The sequence below is a fragment of the Capra hircus genome, chromosome 24 (genome assembly GCF_001704415.2).
Source record: "Capra hircus breed San Clemente chromosome 24, ASM170441v1, whole genome shotgun sequence".
Taxonomy (NCBI): domain Eukaryota; kingdom Metazoa; phylum Chordata; class Mammalia; order Artiodactyla; family Bovidae; genus Capra; species Capra hircus.
Genome location: NC_030831.1, coordinates 37,454,519 through 37,474,841, shown reverse-complemented (window position 1 = coordinate 37,474,841; position 20,323 = coordinate 37,454,519). Strand labels below are relative to the sequence as shown.

At 48.9% G+C, this 20,323-nt stretch overlaps 1 protein-coding gene across 1 annotated transcript in view; it reads right to left on the bottom strand.

The window, feature by feature from the left end:
- Positions 1-19,425, bottom strand: part of EMILIN2 (elastin microfibril interfacer 2) — a 58,820-nt gene extending 39,395 nt beyond the window's left edge. The window contains exons 1-2 of the mRNA XM_018039475.1: positions 18,902-19,425; positions 18,242-18,364 (exon numbers count right to left, since the gene is read on the bottom strand). Of these exons, the coding sequence (XP_017894964.1) occupies positions 18,242-18,364; positions 18,902-19,041 (263 nt within the window). The 5' untranslated portion in view covers positions 19,042-19,425. The remainder of the gene's footprint in view (positions 1-18,241; positions 18,365-18,901) is intronic.

The following is a 20,323-nucleotide window of genomic DNA, read 5'->3' as shown; positions in this document are numbered from 1 at the left end:
GGCTTCCCCATCCTTCACCATCTCCCAGAGCTTGCTCAAACTCATGTCCATTGAGTCAGTGATGCCATCCAACCATCTCATCCTCTGTCGTCCCCTTCTCCTGCCTGCAATCTTTCATAGCATCAGGGTCTTTTCTAATGAACTGGCTCTACGTATCAGGTAGCCAAAGTACTGGAGCTTCAGATTCAGCATCAGTCCTTCCAATGAATATTCAGGACTAATTTCCTTTAGGATGGACTGGTTGGATCTCCTTGCAGTCCCAGGGACTCTCAAGAGTCTTCTCTAACACCACAGTTCGAAAGCATCAATTCTTCAGTGCTCAGCCTTCTTTATGGTCCAACTCTCATATCCTACTGGAAAAACCATAGCTTTGACTATATGAACCTTTGTCAGCAAAATAATGTCTCTGCTTTTTAATACACTGTCTATGTTTGTCATAGCTTTTCTTCCAAGGAGCAAGCATCTTTTAATTTTATGGCTGCAGTCACCATCTGCAGTGATTTTGGAGCCCAAGAAAATAAAGTCTGTCACTGTTTTCATTCTTTCCCTTTCTGTTTGCCATGAAGTGATGGGACTGGATGCCATGATCTTTGTTTTTTGAATGTTGAGTTGGCCAGCTTTTTCACTCTCCTCTTTCACCTTCATCAAGAGGCTCTTTAGTTCTTCTTTGCTTTCTGCCATAACAGTGGTGTTATCTGCATGTGCTAAGTGGCTTCAGTTGTGTCCAACTCTGTGACCCCATGGACTGTAGCCCGCCAAGCTTCTCCGTCCATGGGATTCTCCAGGCAAGAATACTGGAACGGGTTGCCATTCCCTTCTCCAGGGGATCTTCCCGACCCAGGGATTGAACCCAGGTCTCTTCTATCTCCTGCATTAGCAGGTGGGCTCTTTACCACTACACCCAGGAAGCCCATCGTCTGCATATCTGAGATAACTGATATTGATAATTGCTGGAGAAACCACAGTTGTAAGCTATTTCTTTTCCTGTTTCCTCTCGGAGTAATTTCTTTGGGTACTTAGGATGGCAGGTTAGATTTCAAACCCTAAAATCCTCTTTATTTTATGCTCTGATCACACAGCAAATAAGTAAAAGTTTTCCACAACTGATCACCCTTAACCCTGAGGACAGAACAAGTGCCTTAGACAAAGTCGACTGGAGAAATGTCCAGTGACTCAGCCATGAGGCTGTCCCGACTCAGTTGCAGTTGACAGTGAAGTGTCATTTTCAGATTTACTATAAAAGCGGGGGTGCTTTCCCTCAGAGCAGACTCTCATTGCTAAAAATGACATCATCTCCAAGTGCAGGGCGCGCCCAGCAGCATGAAATACAGCTTATACGTGTGTTCCAAGGAGTCCACATTCTTAGCTTAACTTCTTCACTCGGGGAAATATACGATGGAACACCAGTCCACAGTTGGGTAGTGGCCAGCAAGTGTGGGGGGCCCACAAGGCCCAAGTGCAGCCCCAGCTTTCCGGAGGCTGAATAATCCAACATTAATAAAGGCCCACAATACCCTAAAGAAATTCTTTGGGGAAGGGCCAAGGCTTCAGCAGGCTGCTTTTCCCACTACAGTCTATATGATTCCACTTCTCAAAGCCACACCCCGTCCCCTGATTCCTGGAGTCAGGACCAGAGAGCGGCGGCCTCCACCCCACCCCTCCCCGTGTGCACAGCCCCCAGGTTCCCACGGTATGGACACAAGAACAGCTGCAGCCTCAGCCTTTGGCGTGATGCTTGGCCCAAGGGCGATTTTCTGTGGTTCAGAAATCCAGATCTTTCTTCTCAGAGCCGCTGAATAACTCTTTTGATTATTTCCTCTTTTTTTTAAAAGAAGAAGCATGATTTCCTCAAATTCTCCTGCAGAAGTCACAATAATTTCGAAAGCTTTTCTTCCATGTCCTTTGTCTTGTTTGGCAACCTCCCTCCCTCAGCTCTGGTCACTCCATGCTTTCTCTTCTCTCTCAGCTTCCATGTCTGCCAGCCGCCCTTCCCCTTGCAGCCGCCCTTCCCCTTGCAGCTGCCCTCTCCCCCTTGCAGCTGCCCTCTCCCCCTTGCAGCCGCCCTTCTCCTTGCAGCTACCCACCAGGTGTTCTCGGTACATTCAGATCAATCGACCACGGGTTGAAAGTATTCATGGAAGGGCTTCTCTGGTGGCTCAATGGTAAAGAATCTGCCTGCCAATGCAGGAGACGTGGATTCAATCCCTGATCTGGAACGATCCCACATGCCTTGGAGCAGCAACTGCTGAGCCCGTGCTCTAGAGCCTGGGAGCCAAAACTACTGAGTCCACGTGCTGCGGCTCCTGCAGCCCTAGAGCCTGTGCTCTGCAGCAAGAGAAGCCACCGCGATGAGGAGCGCAGGCACCACAGCTGGAAAGTAGCCCCGCTTGCCGCAACTAGAGAAAAGCCCGCACAATAACAAAGACCCCGCACAGCCAAAAATTAATAAATAAGTTTTTTTAAAAGAAAGCATTCATGGAAAAGAAAATTCCAGAAAGTTTCAAAAAAGCAAAATGAATGTGTCACGCACCCAGCTACTCTAAGTACTTACATAGCATTTATGCAGTATTATGAGTTATCCAGACACAATTAAAAGTATACAGGAGGATGTGTGTAGGTTCTATGCAAGTATTACACCATTTTACATAAAGGACCTGAGCATCTATGGATTTTGGTTTCATGGGATGTCCTAGAACTAATTCCCTGTGGAGCCCAAAGGACCACTGTATTGCTTTTCCATTCAAAAGGGGAACTGGCTACGATACCCCATCTGTAGTCAATGTTGGACCTTTGGATGAAGACCATGGATGGTGGTAAGCTCTTAAAGATGCCTCACCTGGAACTTGGTGGAAGTCACTTAGAAGCTCAGAAAATCCTAAGACAGTAGGAGTTTCTCCACAGATATAAAAATATGTTCTTTTGGGGGGGGAGCAATTCATTCTCAGTTTAAAAAAATAATCTGGAAATAGAAAACATGGGTTGTGTTTCTTTTCTAATTTATGACCACACTGTGGGGGAGAAGAACCAAGTGTTACAACCTAGTTTCATATTTCTCACACTGTCCAGGTGACGCCAGTGCTACTTTATGATTTTCAAATCCACACTTAAGACAAACGAGGTCAAGACATTCACAGTCAACTGCCCTCTGCTTAGAAGGAGCAGAATTCTGCTTTGGAAGATGGTGCCACAGCCAGCCCGCCTCCAGCCTGAAGGTGCAGACAAGCAGAGGGCCAGGGGTAAGGAAAGAAGAATTTCGCTTATTTGCTGTTAAATAGAAAGGGGTGATGGAGGCCATGGAGGAGAAAAAAGTGAGGAGGAATTTTACTCCAAGGAGACTTAGAGTGGCCAGTGGATTTTAAGGTTGGAAACATCTGCCATGTCTGCCAAGCTGCTTGTGTTGCTACAGTCTTCACTGAATCCTCGTGCTCATGCTGGAATGTGGAACTTGATTTTTTTCTTAAGGAAATAAAAAAAATTAATTTATTTTTGGCTGCACTGGGTCTTAGTTCCTTTGCACAGGCTTTCTCTAGTTGTGGCGAGCAGGGGCTACTCTCCAGTTGTGGAGCACGGGCGTCTCACTGCAGTGACTTCCCTTGTTGAGGAACACGGGCTCTGGAGCACAGGCTCAGCAGTTGTGGCGCACCAGCTTGATGGCTCTGCAGCACGTGGAATCTTCCCGGACCAGGGATTGAAGCCATCTCTCTGCGCTAGCAGATGGATTCTTATTCACTGCCCCACCAGAGAAGTCCTTTCTTAAGGAATTTGAGGGGTGATGTTTTTCTGAGAAAACCAGCCCAGAACCCAAGAATGCAGGGGCTGTAGCATGATAGGGTGTAGCAACCTGGAGAAACGCTTTGGGGCATCACGGTTCTTGTAAATTGAAGGGAGAGGGAGACAAATATACAGACTCTGAGGTGGTGAAGAGGGGCTGCAGCTTGCTGTCCATCACTTTAAAACTCATTTAAGAAAAATAACATAGATTGCATTATTTTGTTTTGTTTAATATAAAACAACTAAGATCTATGGTCTGAGTAGTAATTCTCATCCTCATAATAAGCCAGGCGCTAGGCTGGCCCACCACCCAAGACGTCACTGCAATTTACTTTATCGCAAATAAAATACATCAGCAGGCTATTTTCAAGGAATTTCTGTCACAAGAATAATCTTTAAAATAATTCCCTATATTTTCAGTATTTAACTTTCTCAAAACGCACTCTTATCTCTGATTACTGTATCCTCGCAATTACACCAAAGCATTCCTTAGAGCTGTGTACATGAACTCTGGGCCATCCCGGTTGCTCAGTAATAAAGAACCCACCTGCAATGCAGGACACACAGGTTCGATTCCTAAGTTGGGAAGATTCCCTGGAGAAGGGAATACCAACCCACTCCAGTATTCTTGCCTGGAGAATTCCATGGACACAGGAGCCTGGCGGGCTACAGTCCATAAGAGTAAGACACGAATGAGTGACTAAACGACAACATGAAGCCTCCCCAAATCAAAGCTCCATCATACTTCACACAGACAGACAACAGAGGCTTACACCTTGGTAAAAAGCTTTTAAAGCTCACGCTGAGATGACCAGCTCAGGAATCTAAATGACAACACACATTGTTACATTGGTTGATTTAACGGGAATCTATCCTATCACAACCCTTCGTTTTAGCTGCAAGCCACTGCATTTTCACTCATCTGTAACAATCATTTCAAAGTCTGTGCATGCCACGATTTCCATTTTAAAAACACAAGCCATGGCCAGTTGTTCAAACTTATGGTCTCCGTGCCTGAAACATGAAAACCAAACTCAGCACATGAGTCTTCACAATGGGAGGAAAAACAGGCTGAAAACTTTCTCTCCCTGAGAATGAAGCCTGATGCAAACCATAGGCTTTGGATGACTGTCATGCACCAGTGCAGGTTCATCAACTGTAAGAGACACTCTGCTCTGGCGGGGGGAAGCTGATATTGGTGGAAGCTGGGTATATGCGGGCGGCGGGGGAACATGCGCAATCCCCTTACTGTCCCCTCAGTTTTGCTGTAAACCTTAAACTGCTCCAAAAATATATAGTCTTAATAAAAGAAATAAATAAAACAATTCACATGCTTTCTCTTTCATCCATTCATTCAGCAAACATCCTCTGGGTGCCCACCAGGACCACACGATGGCTTTCCCTGAGTATCTACTATGGATCAATCATACTTACTGGGAGCCTACAGATGTCTATGACCCAGAGCAACAGGCTCTGTTCTAGGGCATCTCAGCAGAGACCAGTCATATCAGACAAGACATATACAGTTATTTTATTGTATTTACCATAAGGTAAAAATTTGTAGTAAGACTAACCCTCTGGGCTACTTCTATAATAATAGACCCAACTGCCCACATGAAAGATTAGAGTTGATTCCTGATCAAAGGTGATGAATAATGAGGTACTGATCCTTCTGTGAATAAAGGCAAATTCTGCCACAACCTCTAAAAGACAGTGCATAAAAAAATTCACCTTTTCTCACAAGATCAAAGCTATGATTTTTCCAGTAGTCTTGTACAGATGTGAGAGCTGGACCATGAAGAAGGCTGAGTGCTGAAGAATTGATATTTTTGAACTGTGGTGTTGGAGAAGACTCTGGAGAGTCCCTTGAACTGCAAGGAGAGCAAACCAGTCAATCCTAAAAGACATCAACCCTGAATATTCATTGGAAGGACTGATCGTAAAGCTCCAATACTTTGGCCACCTCAGGTGAAGAGCCAACTCACTGGAAAAGACCCTGATACTGGTAAAGATTGAAGGCAAAAGAAGGGGGTGACAGGAGATGAGATGGTTGGATGGCATCATTGACTCAATGTACACGAGTTTGAGCAAACTCTGGAAGATAGTGAAGAAAAGGGAAGACTGCTATGCTCTAGTCCATAGGGTTGTAAAGAGTTGGACAAAACTGAGCGACTAAACAACAACCCAAGTCATGGTCCTTTTTTGTTGTTGTTAAATTAATTCATTTTGAATTGGATGATAGTTGCTTTACAATATTGTGTTGGTTTCTGCCATATATTAACATGAATCAGCCACAGTCAGTTCAGTTCAGTTTAGTCGCTCAGTCGTGTCCGACTCTTTGCGACCCCATGAAGCGTAGCACGCCAGGCCTCCCGTTCCATCACCATCTCTCAGAGTTCACTCAGACTCCTGTCCATCAAGTCCTTGATGCCATCCAGCCATCTCATCCTCTGTTGTCCCTTTCTCCTACTGCCCCCAATCCTTCCCAGCATCAGAGTCTTTTCCAATGAGTCAACTCTTTACATGAGGTGGCCAAAGTACTGGAGTTTCAGCTTTAGCATCATTCCCTCCAAAGAAATCCCAGGGTTGATCTCCTTCAGAATGGACTGGTTGGATCTCCTTGCAGTCCAAGGGACTCTCAAGAGTCTTCTCCAACACCACAGTTCAAAAGCATCAATTCTTCGGCGCTCAGCCTTCTTCACAGTCCAACTCTCACATCCATACATGACCACAGGAAAAACCATAGCCCTGACTAGACGGACTTTAGTCGGCAAAGTAATGTCTCTGCTTTTGAATATGCTATCTAGGTTGATCATAACTTTTCTTCCAAGGAGTAAGCATCCTTGTGAATCAGCCACAGGTATATGTATGTCTCCCCCTCTTGAAACTCCCTCCCACTCCATCCCACCCCTCTGTGTAAAATTAGATAGCCAATGGAAATTTGCTGCATGACGCGGGGAGCTCAAATCTGGTGCTCTGGTACAATGCTTTTTAATCCCTACCATCGACAATGGACTAACATGCTCAGAGACAGCTCTTCACCCCAAAGCACGGAGAAGAGGCCTCCTGGCCATTCCATCTTGGTCACTGCTCATCCCTTCACAGCCAGACCCACTTTTCCCACCACACTTGCTTCAGCTCCACCAGGGAACCCGGCCCGGCTCCCAACAGAGCCGCTCTCGCTGTTCCCCACCCATCCTCTCCTTTCTTCAACCCGTTTTGCACAAATTGCCAGATTAACATTTGGAAGCTCTGTTGGTGTCCTTGACCTAAAATTCTCCATGGTGCCCCTTTGCCTAAATGATAGAACCCACACTCCCAATCCTGGGTTACAGATTGAATTCTCTGTCACCCCAAATATATGTCAGAGTTTGAATCCCAGGACCTTGGAATGTGACTTTATTTGTAGGTGAGGGGCTTCCCAAGTGCCACTAGTGGTAAGGAACCCTCCTGCCAATGCAGGAAACCCTAAGAGATGCGGGTTTGATCCCTGGTCAGGAAGATCCCCTAGAGGAGGGCATGGCAACCCACTCCAGCATTCTTGCCTGGAGAACCCCATGGACAGAGGAGCCTGGCAGGCTACAGTCCACAGGGCCACAAAAGAGCTGGACATGACTGAAGCCATTTACTATGCATTCAGGGGTTTACAGAGGGGAGCAAGTTAACATGAGGGCATCAGGGTGGGTGGGCCCTAATCCAGGATGACTGATGTCCTCATACACAGGACTCATTGGGACAGACACCCAGGGATTCGATGACCATCTATACGCCAAGGGGCCAGGCCCGGAACAGACCTCCCCCTGGCCCCATGGCTTACTTCTCCCCTCTCTCCTCCTCCCCGCCCCTGCTAACGTCCTCTCTGGGCTGGGCTGGTGTCCTCTCACGTCTGCATCTATTTTTTAGCTGGAACCTTCCTTCAAAGCCCTGCTAGAACGTCACCACCTGCAAACAAGCTCGCGGATTCCTCCTGGCTGGAAACAATTTCCTCTGCCGCTGAACATCCTCCGCTGTTTATGCTTCTCTTATTGCAGCCCTCACGCCTACCTTTTGCTTCATAAATACTTCTGTTTACGTCTCATGTCACCTATTGGCCGTGAACTTCTGGAGAGCTAGAGAGAAGTCAGGTTCCTTGCTGTGTCCCCATGGGGCCTAGACCTGGGCCAGACGGAGGCCAGGCACAAAAATATTTGTTTAATGAAATCAAGGAACTAAGAGTCTTCAAATAATAAGTCTACTTAACCCTACTGAGCTTCATGCCAGTTCGAAATGGTGTATGCTAATTAGGCAGCCTCAATCCAACATCTCCCCGGGGCAAAACGGGCCCTGTGTTTCTTTACCCCATTACATTTTATCCTGTGTTCGACATCTGTTATGTATTTACTGTCTCAATTGGTCTTCGGGAAAATCAGAGTAGTACCCTTACTATCAGTATAAATGAGTTTCCACACTGTATTTTACCATGAGTCCTCAGCTTCCAAACACCAGACACAAATGGTGGTGGACACATGCAAAGGAATACTACTCGGCTATAAAAAGTAATCGACCAGGGATCCAGGGCACAACACAGACATGCCTTAAAATTACCAAGCTGAATGAAAAAACCTAATGCATGAGTACAGATCATATGACACTTGACATAAATCTCTAGAAAATACAAACCCATCAGCAGTTACCTGGGGAGGGAGTGCGGCGGGGATGGGGTAGGGGGGAACTGGAGGGAGGGATTACAAGGGGTGTGAGGTCACTCTTGGGGGTGATGGAGGCGTTCAATATCCTAATTGTGATGTTGGTTTCACAGGCATATATACATGTTAAATCATACAACTTTAAATCTGTACAGTTTATGTAAATTTCACCTCAGTAGAGCTGTTTGTGTGCTTTGCATACAGCATACATATATAATATATACATATATTTTATGTACTATATAAACTTTATATATATTTATGCACTTGAGTATTTTAAAATCTCATCAGCATTTCGAAGTAAATTGTCAGTCTTGACTATCCAATTACAAATCTCAGTTAAGAAAAAGCCAAAATCAGCATTATTAAGTCTTTTTCAGAGTTTCAAAATGAGGATTTAACTAAAGTTTTGTTGTTTTTAATGTATCAGATTACTTTTCAAACACACAACCAATTGCTTTATTTCTACTGGGAACTCAGCCCTAATATCTATTTTTGTACTTTTGAAAGCTGGTCATGTCTGTTTTTGAACCCCATGGACTGCAGCACGCCAGGCTCCTCTGTCCTCCACCATCTCCCAGAGTTTGCTCAAATTCATGTCCATTGAGTCAATGATGCTATCTAAACATCTCATTCTCTGCTGCCCTCTTCTCCTTTAACCCTCAATCTTTCTCAGCATCAAGGTCTTTTCCAGTGAGTCAGCTCTTTGCATCAGGTGGCATGAACCAATGATTAAGGAAAACAAACTTTTTCAAAATAGAATTTTCTTTTTCATCTTCAAATTGCCATTTTGCGTAAAATAACACAAAATGTCAAAGACGTAAATGAGCGTTTAAAAAATATGACAAAGAGTGACTCCTCACTGGGACTGTTCTTTCCCAGCGTGGACTCTGCCAAGGAGGGCTCAGCGGGCACCTTGCAATTTGGTTCCGGACATGAGTGGTGAATGGTGTTTCTGCCTTCCCTCCCTCCTGCTCCGCCAGTGAGCAAGGAATCTGCGTTTCATCTCACTAGTTGTTTTTTTGCCATGATGCAACCAAACGACTCCCAGATACCTTGAGAGTGGCCAGAAGATGATGCAATGTGTGGGGATGGGAATGGGCCCATGGTTTATCACAATGGGGCCAGGCCCTGACCCTGGGCTGTGGTCCTGGAACACTGCTGCTCCAGCAGATGACAGCTGGGGCATCTCTGGGGTGGGCCACCTGGTGTATATGTCAGGCCTGAGCACCATCAGGACAGCAGCTTCTGGAATGTTCAATACATCCAGACGGGCTTGTGATGCCTCCCTCCCTGCCCAAGGCCCTCATTCCCCTCACTCCCCCGCCCCCTGCCCCCGGCCCCTGAGTGTCAGAGTTCTTAGGGCTGAAACTGCCTAGAGCCAGGGAACCACTTTACTGGTGAAACGATCCCTCGCAAAAGGCTGGATTGTGAAACCGGCCCCAACCCTGGGTTCTGTTGCAATCTCTACCACAGCTTTCAGGCTCCACTTTCAAGATATGTGGAAAAGCTTCAGTTAGCAGAAAACAAGTGGCATTTTCACCACCACGGTTTAGGGAGAAAAAAATCTAGGCCCTTATATCATGATCCTTTAACAGCATCCGTGCTGGGCAAACGCAGGCGAACAGCTGGAAGCAGGAGGGAATTCTCTGGCACTTCATAATGAGCTGCGAACAAATCTCAGCAAAGATAACCTAATGAGGCCCACACAATCACAAAAGTGGGAGAAGATGGGAGAAGTCAGGGAAAAGTTGAGACGTCTCACAGCCAATTCCCTTTCATCAAAATGATCAGCTTGAGAAGACTTCATCTAAATATGCATCTCAAATTTCTTTTAATTAAATCCTCAGGAAAGCATACTGTCCTGAAAGGTTGATGCTGCAAAGAATAATTTTTAGGCGTATCCCATAATCTCCTAATATTTTTTTATGTGGGGGGAAAAAAAAGAAAAGAGCAGCTGGATCTTGACACACCCATAGCAGTTTGCTTCTCCAGCATTTTCGAACCAGGAATTTGGTTAGTTGGAAACCTCCCTTTTTTTCCAGCACCCATCACCACTTTAATACAGGAAGGAAGGAAGAAAACTTGTTGGTGAGCTTCGTTTTAATAATTGCGTTATTTCTCCTCCCACGTGAACTGCCAGCATATTGAAAACCACTCTGTTCCTCTCCAGATCCTCCCAGGAAAATCATTCATCAGGCAGAGTCACGCTTGTGTCATTTTATCAAGTGGGTCATTGTTGTTTTTAAGCCCAGAAAACGGCTTCATCAAGCACGGAAGCAGTTAATTCTGGGCAGTGAAACAGTCCTGTAGCCAACAATAAATCAGAACATTTGGGTGACAGTCTGGAAGTCATCTGAACACTGGCAGCCTGTCAGTTTTTGGTTTTTGAAAACAGTATGTAAAACAGCAGCTCACTGTCATGCGCGGTACCTGCCTCATCGTTCACTCAGTAAACACGAGTAACATCTTAATATTCCCAACATGAAGAAGAGGATTTTGTTTTTTTCTCAGAGCAGAGCATTAAAACCGCGTGTTCCTGGCTGGACGAAACACGACTGGGGTTCAGAGAAGGCAACCTGGAACACTCAGCTGACTCCTCTCTATGGACCTGCCACAGGCACCCAAACACCTGCAGAGCTAGGAACCAACATCCACAGCAACCAGAGCACTTATTTTTATTTTTTAAAACTTTTGGCCACACCGCATGGGATCTTAGTCCCCTGACTAGCGATCAAACTCGTACCCCTGGACCCCCAGGGAAGCCCAAAGCACCTATTTTAAATTGACCGTAATCTCTCCTGTGCTTTTTCCAAAAAAAACTCCATGACTGCTCTGCTTCCAAAGCAACCTCTGGGTTTAACTTCACATTTACAAATTGATTTAAACTGTCTCATTTTCTTGTCATCTTAGGTCATTGTATGTCTTTATTTCATTCTTTAGCATCTCAGCCTTTCTCTAACTTGTTAGGGAATTCAGAGCCTTTAAAGAGGAGGCGACAACTCCAAACAGGGAGAACAAGCTGTGTCTGTTAGACATTGCTGGTGACTGTGCCTCACAGCCGTCACCTCCCCTGTAGTGCTGAGGAAGTGCGTCTCAGAGAGGTTGAGTGACCAGCCTGAAGTCACACAGCTTGGCGCTGGTAGAGCAGAGGCCAGAAGTTGCATCTTCTATCTCCTCTCCCAGAAGCGTCGGCCACACCCAGCCAGCCTTGAGGGACTACGTGAGGGGCCCGCTGACCTGTCCCCACCCCACCCTGCCATGTTTCCCCTTTTCTGGCTTCATCAGAATTCTAACTCATTGACCAAGTGTTGGTGGAATCACAGATCCGTGGAGGAAGACTAATTAACGGGAATTAAATGAAGCTTCACAAAAGGCCAACTGTTTTCCTTAAAGCCACAACCTCTGTGTGTATTCTATTCATTTTTCTCCAAGATAAAAAAGGTGGAAAGTGTAGCCCATAAGTACAAAGTTCTTCTTCCAAGACCCCAGTCTCTTCCCTGCTTAATCTCCTGGCTGAGCTTGTGATGAGAATAAAATAAAATTATGAATGTGAAAATGTTTTGGGAACACCAACTGCTGCTCCTGCTGCTAAGTCGCTTCAGTCGTGTCCGACTCTGTGCGACCCCATAGACGTCAGCCCACCAGGTTCCCCCGTCCCTGGGATTCTCCAGGCAAGAACACTGGAGTGGGTTGCCACTTCCTTCTCCAATGCGTGAAAGTGAAAAGTGAAACTGAAGTCGCTTAGTCGTGTCCAACTCTTCGAGACCCCATGGACTGCAGCCTACCAGGCTCCTCCGCCCCATGGGATTTTCCAGGTAAGAGTACTGGAGTGGGTTGCCATTGCCTTCTCCTGGGAACCCCAAAGGGCTCTTCAAACATAGCATCGTATCTACTAGAAACGAAGGAAAAGAGCGAGGCAGCTAGAAAGGAAGGTCTGATGCACCTGGGGAAGCACCAGAGGCTGCTGAGGATGGGGCCCGGAAGAGGGGGACGCAGCAGGGACCAGGCAAAGCTCTGGGTGCCTCTGTGCGGGTGCTCCTGGGTTTGGACTTGGGGTCCCTCATGATAACAAGGTCCCTCCTCGTACCAAGGAGCAGGGCTTGTCACAGCCAACAGACCTCAAAACATTGGTTAAAAAACTGAATGAAGGGACTTCCCAGGTGATCCAGGGGATAAGAATCTCCCTTGCAATGCAATGCACTGCACATGGGTTCGATCCCTGGCCCAGTGTCCCACATGCCAAGGGGCAACTAAGCCCGTGCACCACAGCCACTGAGCCCACGCTCCAGGGTCTGTGCTCTGCAAAAAGAAAAGCCACCTCAATGAGAAGCTCTCGCACCGCAACCAGAGAAAGCCCATGTGAAGCAACAAAGACCCAGCACAGTCAAAAATCAAGAAATCTTGGAAACAAACAAACAAAACCCAGAAAGAAGAAATATTCCCCCAGAGCTATCTACACAAAAGGCACAGTTTGACTTGAAAGGAATCCTGTTCCTGGAGATGTGAGAAACGTAGAATTGGCTCTAGAAGACGTAAGCCCTCATTTTTTTCCCCTCAATCTCAAGTCCTTTTTTTTTTTTCTTTTTAAGCTTTTCCTGGCTGAGATTGCTCCCTAATAGAAAACTTTTCTTTCAAATGAATGACCATCTGCTCCCTCTAGAATCTAAGGATTAGAGGAGTTCTGGAAACTCAGCACCAACACACACCTGGGGGAAATTTGAAAATTTTGCATCTGTGTTATCACAGCAGTGCAGGCTCCTAGAGTTGGCCCCACCCAGCTCCCTGTCCCAACCGCTGAGTGTTTTTCTTTTTTTTAAAAAAAAGAGCTAATAGGAAAAATTTCACCAAAATTCTACACACCCAAGGAGTGGGTAGGGGCTAGGCTGGGCAGATGCTGATAAACCCGTCAGTTTGCAGTGTCAGACGGCAGTGAATAGAGAGGAAAAACCCTGCCTTACGTTTGGGGTCCTCCCTGTCCTTACCAGCAAGGCAGTTTCTCTGCACATGGGACACCCCCAAACGCCTCAAATACTAACAGCACTCAGCTTAGCCCAGCTGAGTGGGAGGTGATGGAACTCTCTAGAATCGCTGCCATGAGGCATGAATGATGCATGAAAGGAACAATGCCCAGTCCAGCCAGGAGAAGAAAGACAGTGCTGTTTTCCACCAGCAGTACACACAGCATGGCCAACCCCTGTTGTGGGGGGTGGGGCTCTGCGAGAGCTCAGACCCTCACTGTCCCCTCCCATCATAATGGGGCTGCCAGGGTCATACCATCACACATGGAGGCACACTCACACACACACACCACACACACCCTTGGGGTGCTCATCACTGAGTGTGGGTTTAGACAGCAAGGGGCTGTGTGGGTGTGGGATGGGAAGAGCCTAAGGCTTAGAAATAACAGAGCTGGACTTGTTCCCAGGCTCCACTACTTCCTGACTACATGCCCTCCTGTAAAAGGGGGATAACGTCCAGGGATTGCAGTACAGACGGAAGATAATGAACATAAAAGGACTCATCCCCTTACAAGAATGCACTCCAAGAAGAGTGTCTCGTGAAATCAGCCCTGGCCACTGTATCAAGCCTGCCAAGGCCGTCAACCTGCCCGGTCCCCACCCTGCAGAAAGAGATCCAAGTCTCCCACATTCCTATGTCTCCCAAAGCAAGTCCCTCAAACCAGTCTAGGACCAGACAGACTCTCTCCATGCTGAGGTGTCCTACAGAGACCCCAGACTCAGATGCGGATCTGCTGGGACCATCCTAAGTGCGGAGGTGTATATATGTGTGCAACAGTGACCATCTACCAAACAGGCTGAACTGCTAAGGGCTTTTACAGTGAATCAGAAAACTCTGCAATACGATGAAATTTTAGAAGATTTATGCCTTTCTTAACATGAACGTGTAAAGTTGAACAATGATCTCAGAGTGGGGAATGGTCCTCAGACTCATCTTCAGAGCAAACGATCAATCGCCACTGCCCAGCTTTTATGCTGCTTTAGAGTCCACAGCAGCTGCCCTTCCCTCCTCACTGGATAATCGGCATCAGATAAATTCTCTTATCTCCTCCTTGAGTCAGATCAGCCACCCTCAAGAATTAGCTTAGGGAAGACAGAGCAGTGTCTGTGAACACGGTCCTGTGCCTTGGAGACCCGGACCCCTCCTCACACTGAGTGTACCAGAGACACAGACCCAACAGAGAGAGAGCCCTGATTTCAAATTCCTAGTGACAGAGAAGTCTTCATAGTAATTAACCATTCTCCGTACACAAGAATGGTATCACCACCTCCCAAGTATTTAGCATGAGCTTTGAAAGGTTTTTCTGGAAGCACACTTTTAACTCCATCCCCAGTGACAAGTCTCAGGGTGGTCGCTGAGCCCAGGGGGACAGGGGTGGTTTTCCACCAGTCTCAAGCCCCACCAGTCTGGCCTCCCTAATTAGCATCTTTTCAACAACCAGCCTAACAAACCAAACAAAGGAAGCAAACTGGCCAGTGTTTTCATAAAATAAGAGCCAAACCGCACAGCATGGTAGACAGTGTGAAAAATGATGAGGTCCACGGCCTCCTTGCGAATGATGCCCAGGAAAGAGAGTGAGGCACACAGGCATGGACACACACGCACAAGCTCGTACGTGGACCAACAACGCTCACTCACGTTTACGCGGGAATTGCCTCCCATGAAAGAAGGTGGGGATCCTCTTAGTAGTTGAATACTCTACAAGTACTAAAGTGATTTTTTGTTGTTGTTTTATTTTGCTTTTGTTTAGTCACTAAGCTGTGTCTGACTCTTTTGCAACCCCATAGACTGCAGCCCACCAGGCTCTTCTGTCCATGGAATTTTCCAGGCAAGAATACTGGACTGGGTTGCCATTTCCTTCTCCAGGGCATCTTCCCAGTCCAGGGATTGAACCCACATTGGTAGGCTGGTTCTTAACCACTGAGCTGCCAGGGAAGCCACTGAGGACACTCGCACTCTCTCTCATGCTACAGGGACAGAGGCCTGTCCACAAAGGCCAGGTCTCCTGGCAGCCCTGCCACTACCGTGTCATGGGACCACAGGAAGGTCAGGGACTTCTTGCCTCAAGTCTTCACTGATAAAAATGGGGACAACAGTATTCATTTTGAAGGACCGTGGTGGGCAGTAAACTCATGTACGGACTAAACAGCCCTGACATGGCGCCTGACACAAGGTTCTTTACACCGTCAGGGAAGTGCTTACTCCCAACGCGCGTGTATCAGACAAAACCCTCTCCACTTCCAGTTTCACACGAACGACGCCCAAATTCACAATCTGGAAACAAAGTCTCTGTATATGCAAACTGAGCATCGGCTAAACCTTCTGGAAGCCCATGCGTGCCAAGTCCCCAGAGCCCGCAGCAGCTGAGCGTCCAGCTCAGAAGTTCTCCTACTGCAGGACTTACTTCCCCACCGAACCCTTGGCTCCCTCTGATTTCCTTCAGTCTCAGGGCAAATTCAGTCTCTCCCTTCGGCTTTTTCACTTCTGTCCTAAAACCTGCTAAGTCTTCCAAGTAGCTCTTCATCTGCTTTAAAGTGTGAAAGTGTTCAGTCGCTTAGTCATGTCCGATTCTTTGTGAGGACTCCATGGACTGTAGCCCACCAGGCTCCTCTGTCCACGGGGATTCTCCAGCCAAGAAGAAGGGTGGGTAGCCATGCCCTCCTCCAGGGGATCTTCCCGACCCAGGGATTGAACCTTGGTCTCCCGCATTGCAAGCGGATTCTTCACAGTCTGAGGGCCACCAGGCTTCACCTGCTTGGCTACTACCAATTCCCTTTCCCCACAAAAACCCTTGAAACACTTTAGACTCTCGGGTAAAGGGGTTTCCTCAGGATTACACCCTGCATCTCACACAAGTTACAAGGCCTAGCCCCCGGCCTGGAACTGTCTCCTTCTGCATTAGCAGAAGGCCTATCCCCCTCCTCCTGCTGCCCCAGAGCCCTGGCCTTTCTGGACCCCTCCACCTCCTGGGCTTCTCCTCCCCAGCTCTCTAAGATGGCACTTCCTCCTCCAAAGTCTTGGCTTTTCTCTCTCTCCTCCTCCCTCCATTCTCTCCGCCGCCCCAAACAGCTCAGCTCTGCTCTGACTCTGTCAAGTCCGCATGCCTCCTACCTGTTTCTCCCATGATGCTCGACAGTCACCAGTGGCTAAACCGCACTCCCCACTCGAGCCTGTCAATGGGCCTCCAGGCCCGCCTATCCCATGCCACCCAGAAAGCCCCCTCTGCATAACTCCAGGCTGAGTTTCCCAAGAACCTTCACTTCCACGGGTCTCAAGTCCTAAGGATCCAATCATGAAGAACACCTGTGAATTGTGAGCAGCAACTAGGGCTCCTGGGCTTATCAGAAACACCTGCAAAGTGCTGTGTTCCACGCCCTGTGCAACCAGAGACACAGGCATTAGGAGAACACTGTGCCCCTCTGACGGGCTACCCAACTCAGCGTGACAGCCAGCAATTCAATGTCAAACCGATGCTCTGTGTACGGCAGTGGGGAGTCTAAGTTTTTTTTGTTTTGATGGGGGTGGTGGTTTTTTTGCTTTTAATAGGACTTATCCTTTCCCTGGTTCGATCCCTGGGTGGGGAAGATTCCCTGGAGGAGGGCATGGTGACCCACTCCAGTAGTCTTGCCTGGAGAACGCCATGGACAGAGAAGTCTGCAGGGCTACATACAGCCCACGGAGTGGCACAGAGCCGGACACGACTGAAGTGACCTGGCACGCACGCACCCCTTCCTTCAGTCCTCGCCACAGCCCACCTGGGATGATCCCAACTACAGCCTGAAGCTCCCCCCCTCAATCCCTACCCCCATTGCCTTCTGGAATAAGGTTTCCTGCAGCACAAGTTCCTGTCTGTCCCTTCGCTCTGCCAGAGACAGATGCGCCCACTGGCTACTCTTTGCTGTAAAGACAACTGTGCTCTAAGACAAACAACTTATTCTTAGGAGAAAACAATTAATTTCAACCATCCCATGCATCGCCTACAGCCATTTATTCACATCAGCTCACCCTCTGATATCTGACTTACACAAAAACACAAAGACTAGCCAGATGACAACTGAATGAGGCTGATGTATGTAACAAAATCTGTCCTCTGCTGCTTCGCTTCCTCCTTGTTGTTTTTTTAAGACAGTGAAATCTTTATGAGCAAAAAGATTAATCCTTCCCCTCCTCTTTAAGGACCATTCTCTCCTGACAACCACTTAGCGGAATCTCCCAAATCTAACTTGAAAAAACAACAACCGCACACTTTCAAGCGGGTTGTTACTGGGGACTTTGGTTTAGAGATACACAACACCTGGAAGAGGTCAGTTTTATGGGGACATTTGGACAAAACGCCTGATTTAGAACACTGGCTAGAACAAACCTCTCAGCTAATCCTACTCATAAGAGTTTTTAGCAGTATACATTTTGGAATCTTCTCCGTGCCCCAGAACACACAATATGGATCTAATTAGGTCCAGCTGCCTTATGTTAGTAATAAAATTGAAAGAAAAAGAGAGGGAGAGAGAATGGGGGTGGGGGGCTTTGTTCGTCCCCTCCTCTGCCTTGCGATTGACCGCAAGGCAGGCGCGTCCCGGACGCTCACTCCAGCCTCGAATACCCCGGAGAGCCTGGTACCCTGCTCAGTGCTCAGACTTTTCAGCGTCTGAGTTTTCATCCGCTGGAAGAGATTTTCTGAGCCGCTGGAGCCAAGAGATCCGACCCCACCCCTGCCCCCACCCGGGCCCGGCGCGCCCCGCCCGCCCCTCCACTCCACGACTTACGTGAGTGCAGACGGACAGGGCTTCTGGTTCCAGCCACAGTTGTACTGAGCTTGGATAAAAGTCTCGCTTCCCTCGAGCACCGAGCAGCTCACATTCTTGTTCACGATGTAGGCGCACCAGTTCCTGGGGTGAAGGAGAGTCGGGGAGAGGGCACGGCATAAACCCGGAGAACAATGAGGCGGGGGAGAGACGGAACGAGCCTTCAGGGCGACCGACCGAGCGAGGGTCAGGGAGCCCGTGGTCCCCACGGAGGCGGGAGGGGAACCAGCCGACATGTGGAGGGCGCGCGGGTGCACCTTTGGAGAGCAGGCACCTTAATCCGCCAAAGACGAGAAGGGCCCTCCTCCCCACGTCCCAGGGGCCCCAGTCAATCCCGGGGAGTTTCCTGATCGCCCTGCCCTGCGGGGCTCTCCCTGCGCCTCACGGTCCGGGACGCGGCACCGCTGGGGGCGCGGGCGAGGTCGCCCGGGACGCCCAGCTCCGGCTGTGGAGCGCGCTCCACCGCAGAGGAGGCGCCTCCCCGGCAGCCCGAGGGAGGACCCCGGCTGCAGCTCCTCGCCTTTGCCGGGCAGCGTGGGGTCCTGCGGGAGACCGGGGAGGGGTGGGTGGGAGCCCACGGCTCTCGGCCGTCCTGGGGGCGAGGAGAGGCCACGCACTTACTTGTTTCTGGCGCTGGGCCGTGCGGGGTACCCAGGCTGCGGGCTGGCGTGGCACAGCCCCGCGCCGCCCAGGGCCAGCAGTGCCAGCGCCCAGCGCCAGGGCGCGCGAGGCCGGGGCCGGGGCCATGTCGGCGGCCACATTCTGCGCGCGGAGGGCGCGCTCCGCCGGCCGGATCCGGAGCGCGGGTCGGACTAGAGCCGGGAGGCTGCGGGCGGCCGGGGCGCGGCCGGAGAAGGCAGGAGGCTCGGGCGCTGCGCGGCGCCCTTACCCGCGCTGCGCGCCCGCCCCCTCCGGCTTCTCGCTCCCACTTCTCCTTTCCACCCCGTGCGCCCGCGCTTCTCCTCGGTCCCTCAATGACGCACAGGTCCCCCCGGGTGCCGCCCTCTTTATTTCACTTCCCTCTCCGGAACGTGACTCTCCCTCCGCCGCGTCTGTCTCCCGTCCTCTTGCTTCCCGGCAGGGGGTTTGGGGTGAAAGGTCTATAGGGTTTGGGAGAAGGGTCTCTGTTACAGAATTTCCAATTACTCATTCCTTTGGTCTCTTCCCAGAAGCCGGGCGACTCCGCCTCCCACCTTCCAGCGGGCGCGGCCGGCCCCTCGGGAAGGGCCGCCGTCGGCAAGTCCGACGGGGTTCACGTCGTGCCCGGTGCCGGCTTCCCAGGGCTAACGAGGGACATCTTTATCAGTCCTTCGTTCGACTCGACTCGGATTTCCTCCTCTGGCAAGACGCGGCTATTCCTCCGCACTTGAACTTCAACGAGTTTAGGGGGAATGAACGCGGGTCCTCTTTTTCTTACGCATCCATTAAACAGTTTCCAAGTCAACGTGCCAGGCAGCCGGGGATGAGGAAAGACAGCCCCACCACTGCCGAGCAGCTTCTTGAAGCACAGTATCAGACTCTAATGTACTCCACTAATTTCTAAAAGGTAGTCCCAGCCCACAGCCTCTGGTTCTGAGGTCCCATTCTGAACTTTAAAAAATTATTATTAAAGACATTTACTCCACAATAATCACCTTTTCTTCAAAACAGTTCAGACACTGCTAGACATTTTCTTTCACGTGCTTGCATATTTTCTGCCTTTTTTTTTTGCAGTTTCCTGTTTTTTTAAAATAAAAGATTGTATAATGAACATTTCCATAGGTCTTAAATATTTCTTTACATATACAATTTCAGTTCAGTTCAGTTGCTCAGTCGTGTCCGACTCTTTGCGACCCCATGAATCGCAGCATGCCAGGCCTCCCTGTCCATCACCAACTCCTGGAATTTACCCAAACTCATGTCCGTTGAGTCAGTGATGCCATCCATCCATCTCATCCTCTGTCGTCCCCTTCTCCTCCTGCCCCCTATCCCTCCCAGCATCAGTCTTTTCCAATGAGTCAACTCTTCGCATGAGGTGACCGAAGTATTGGAGTTTCAGCTTCA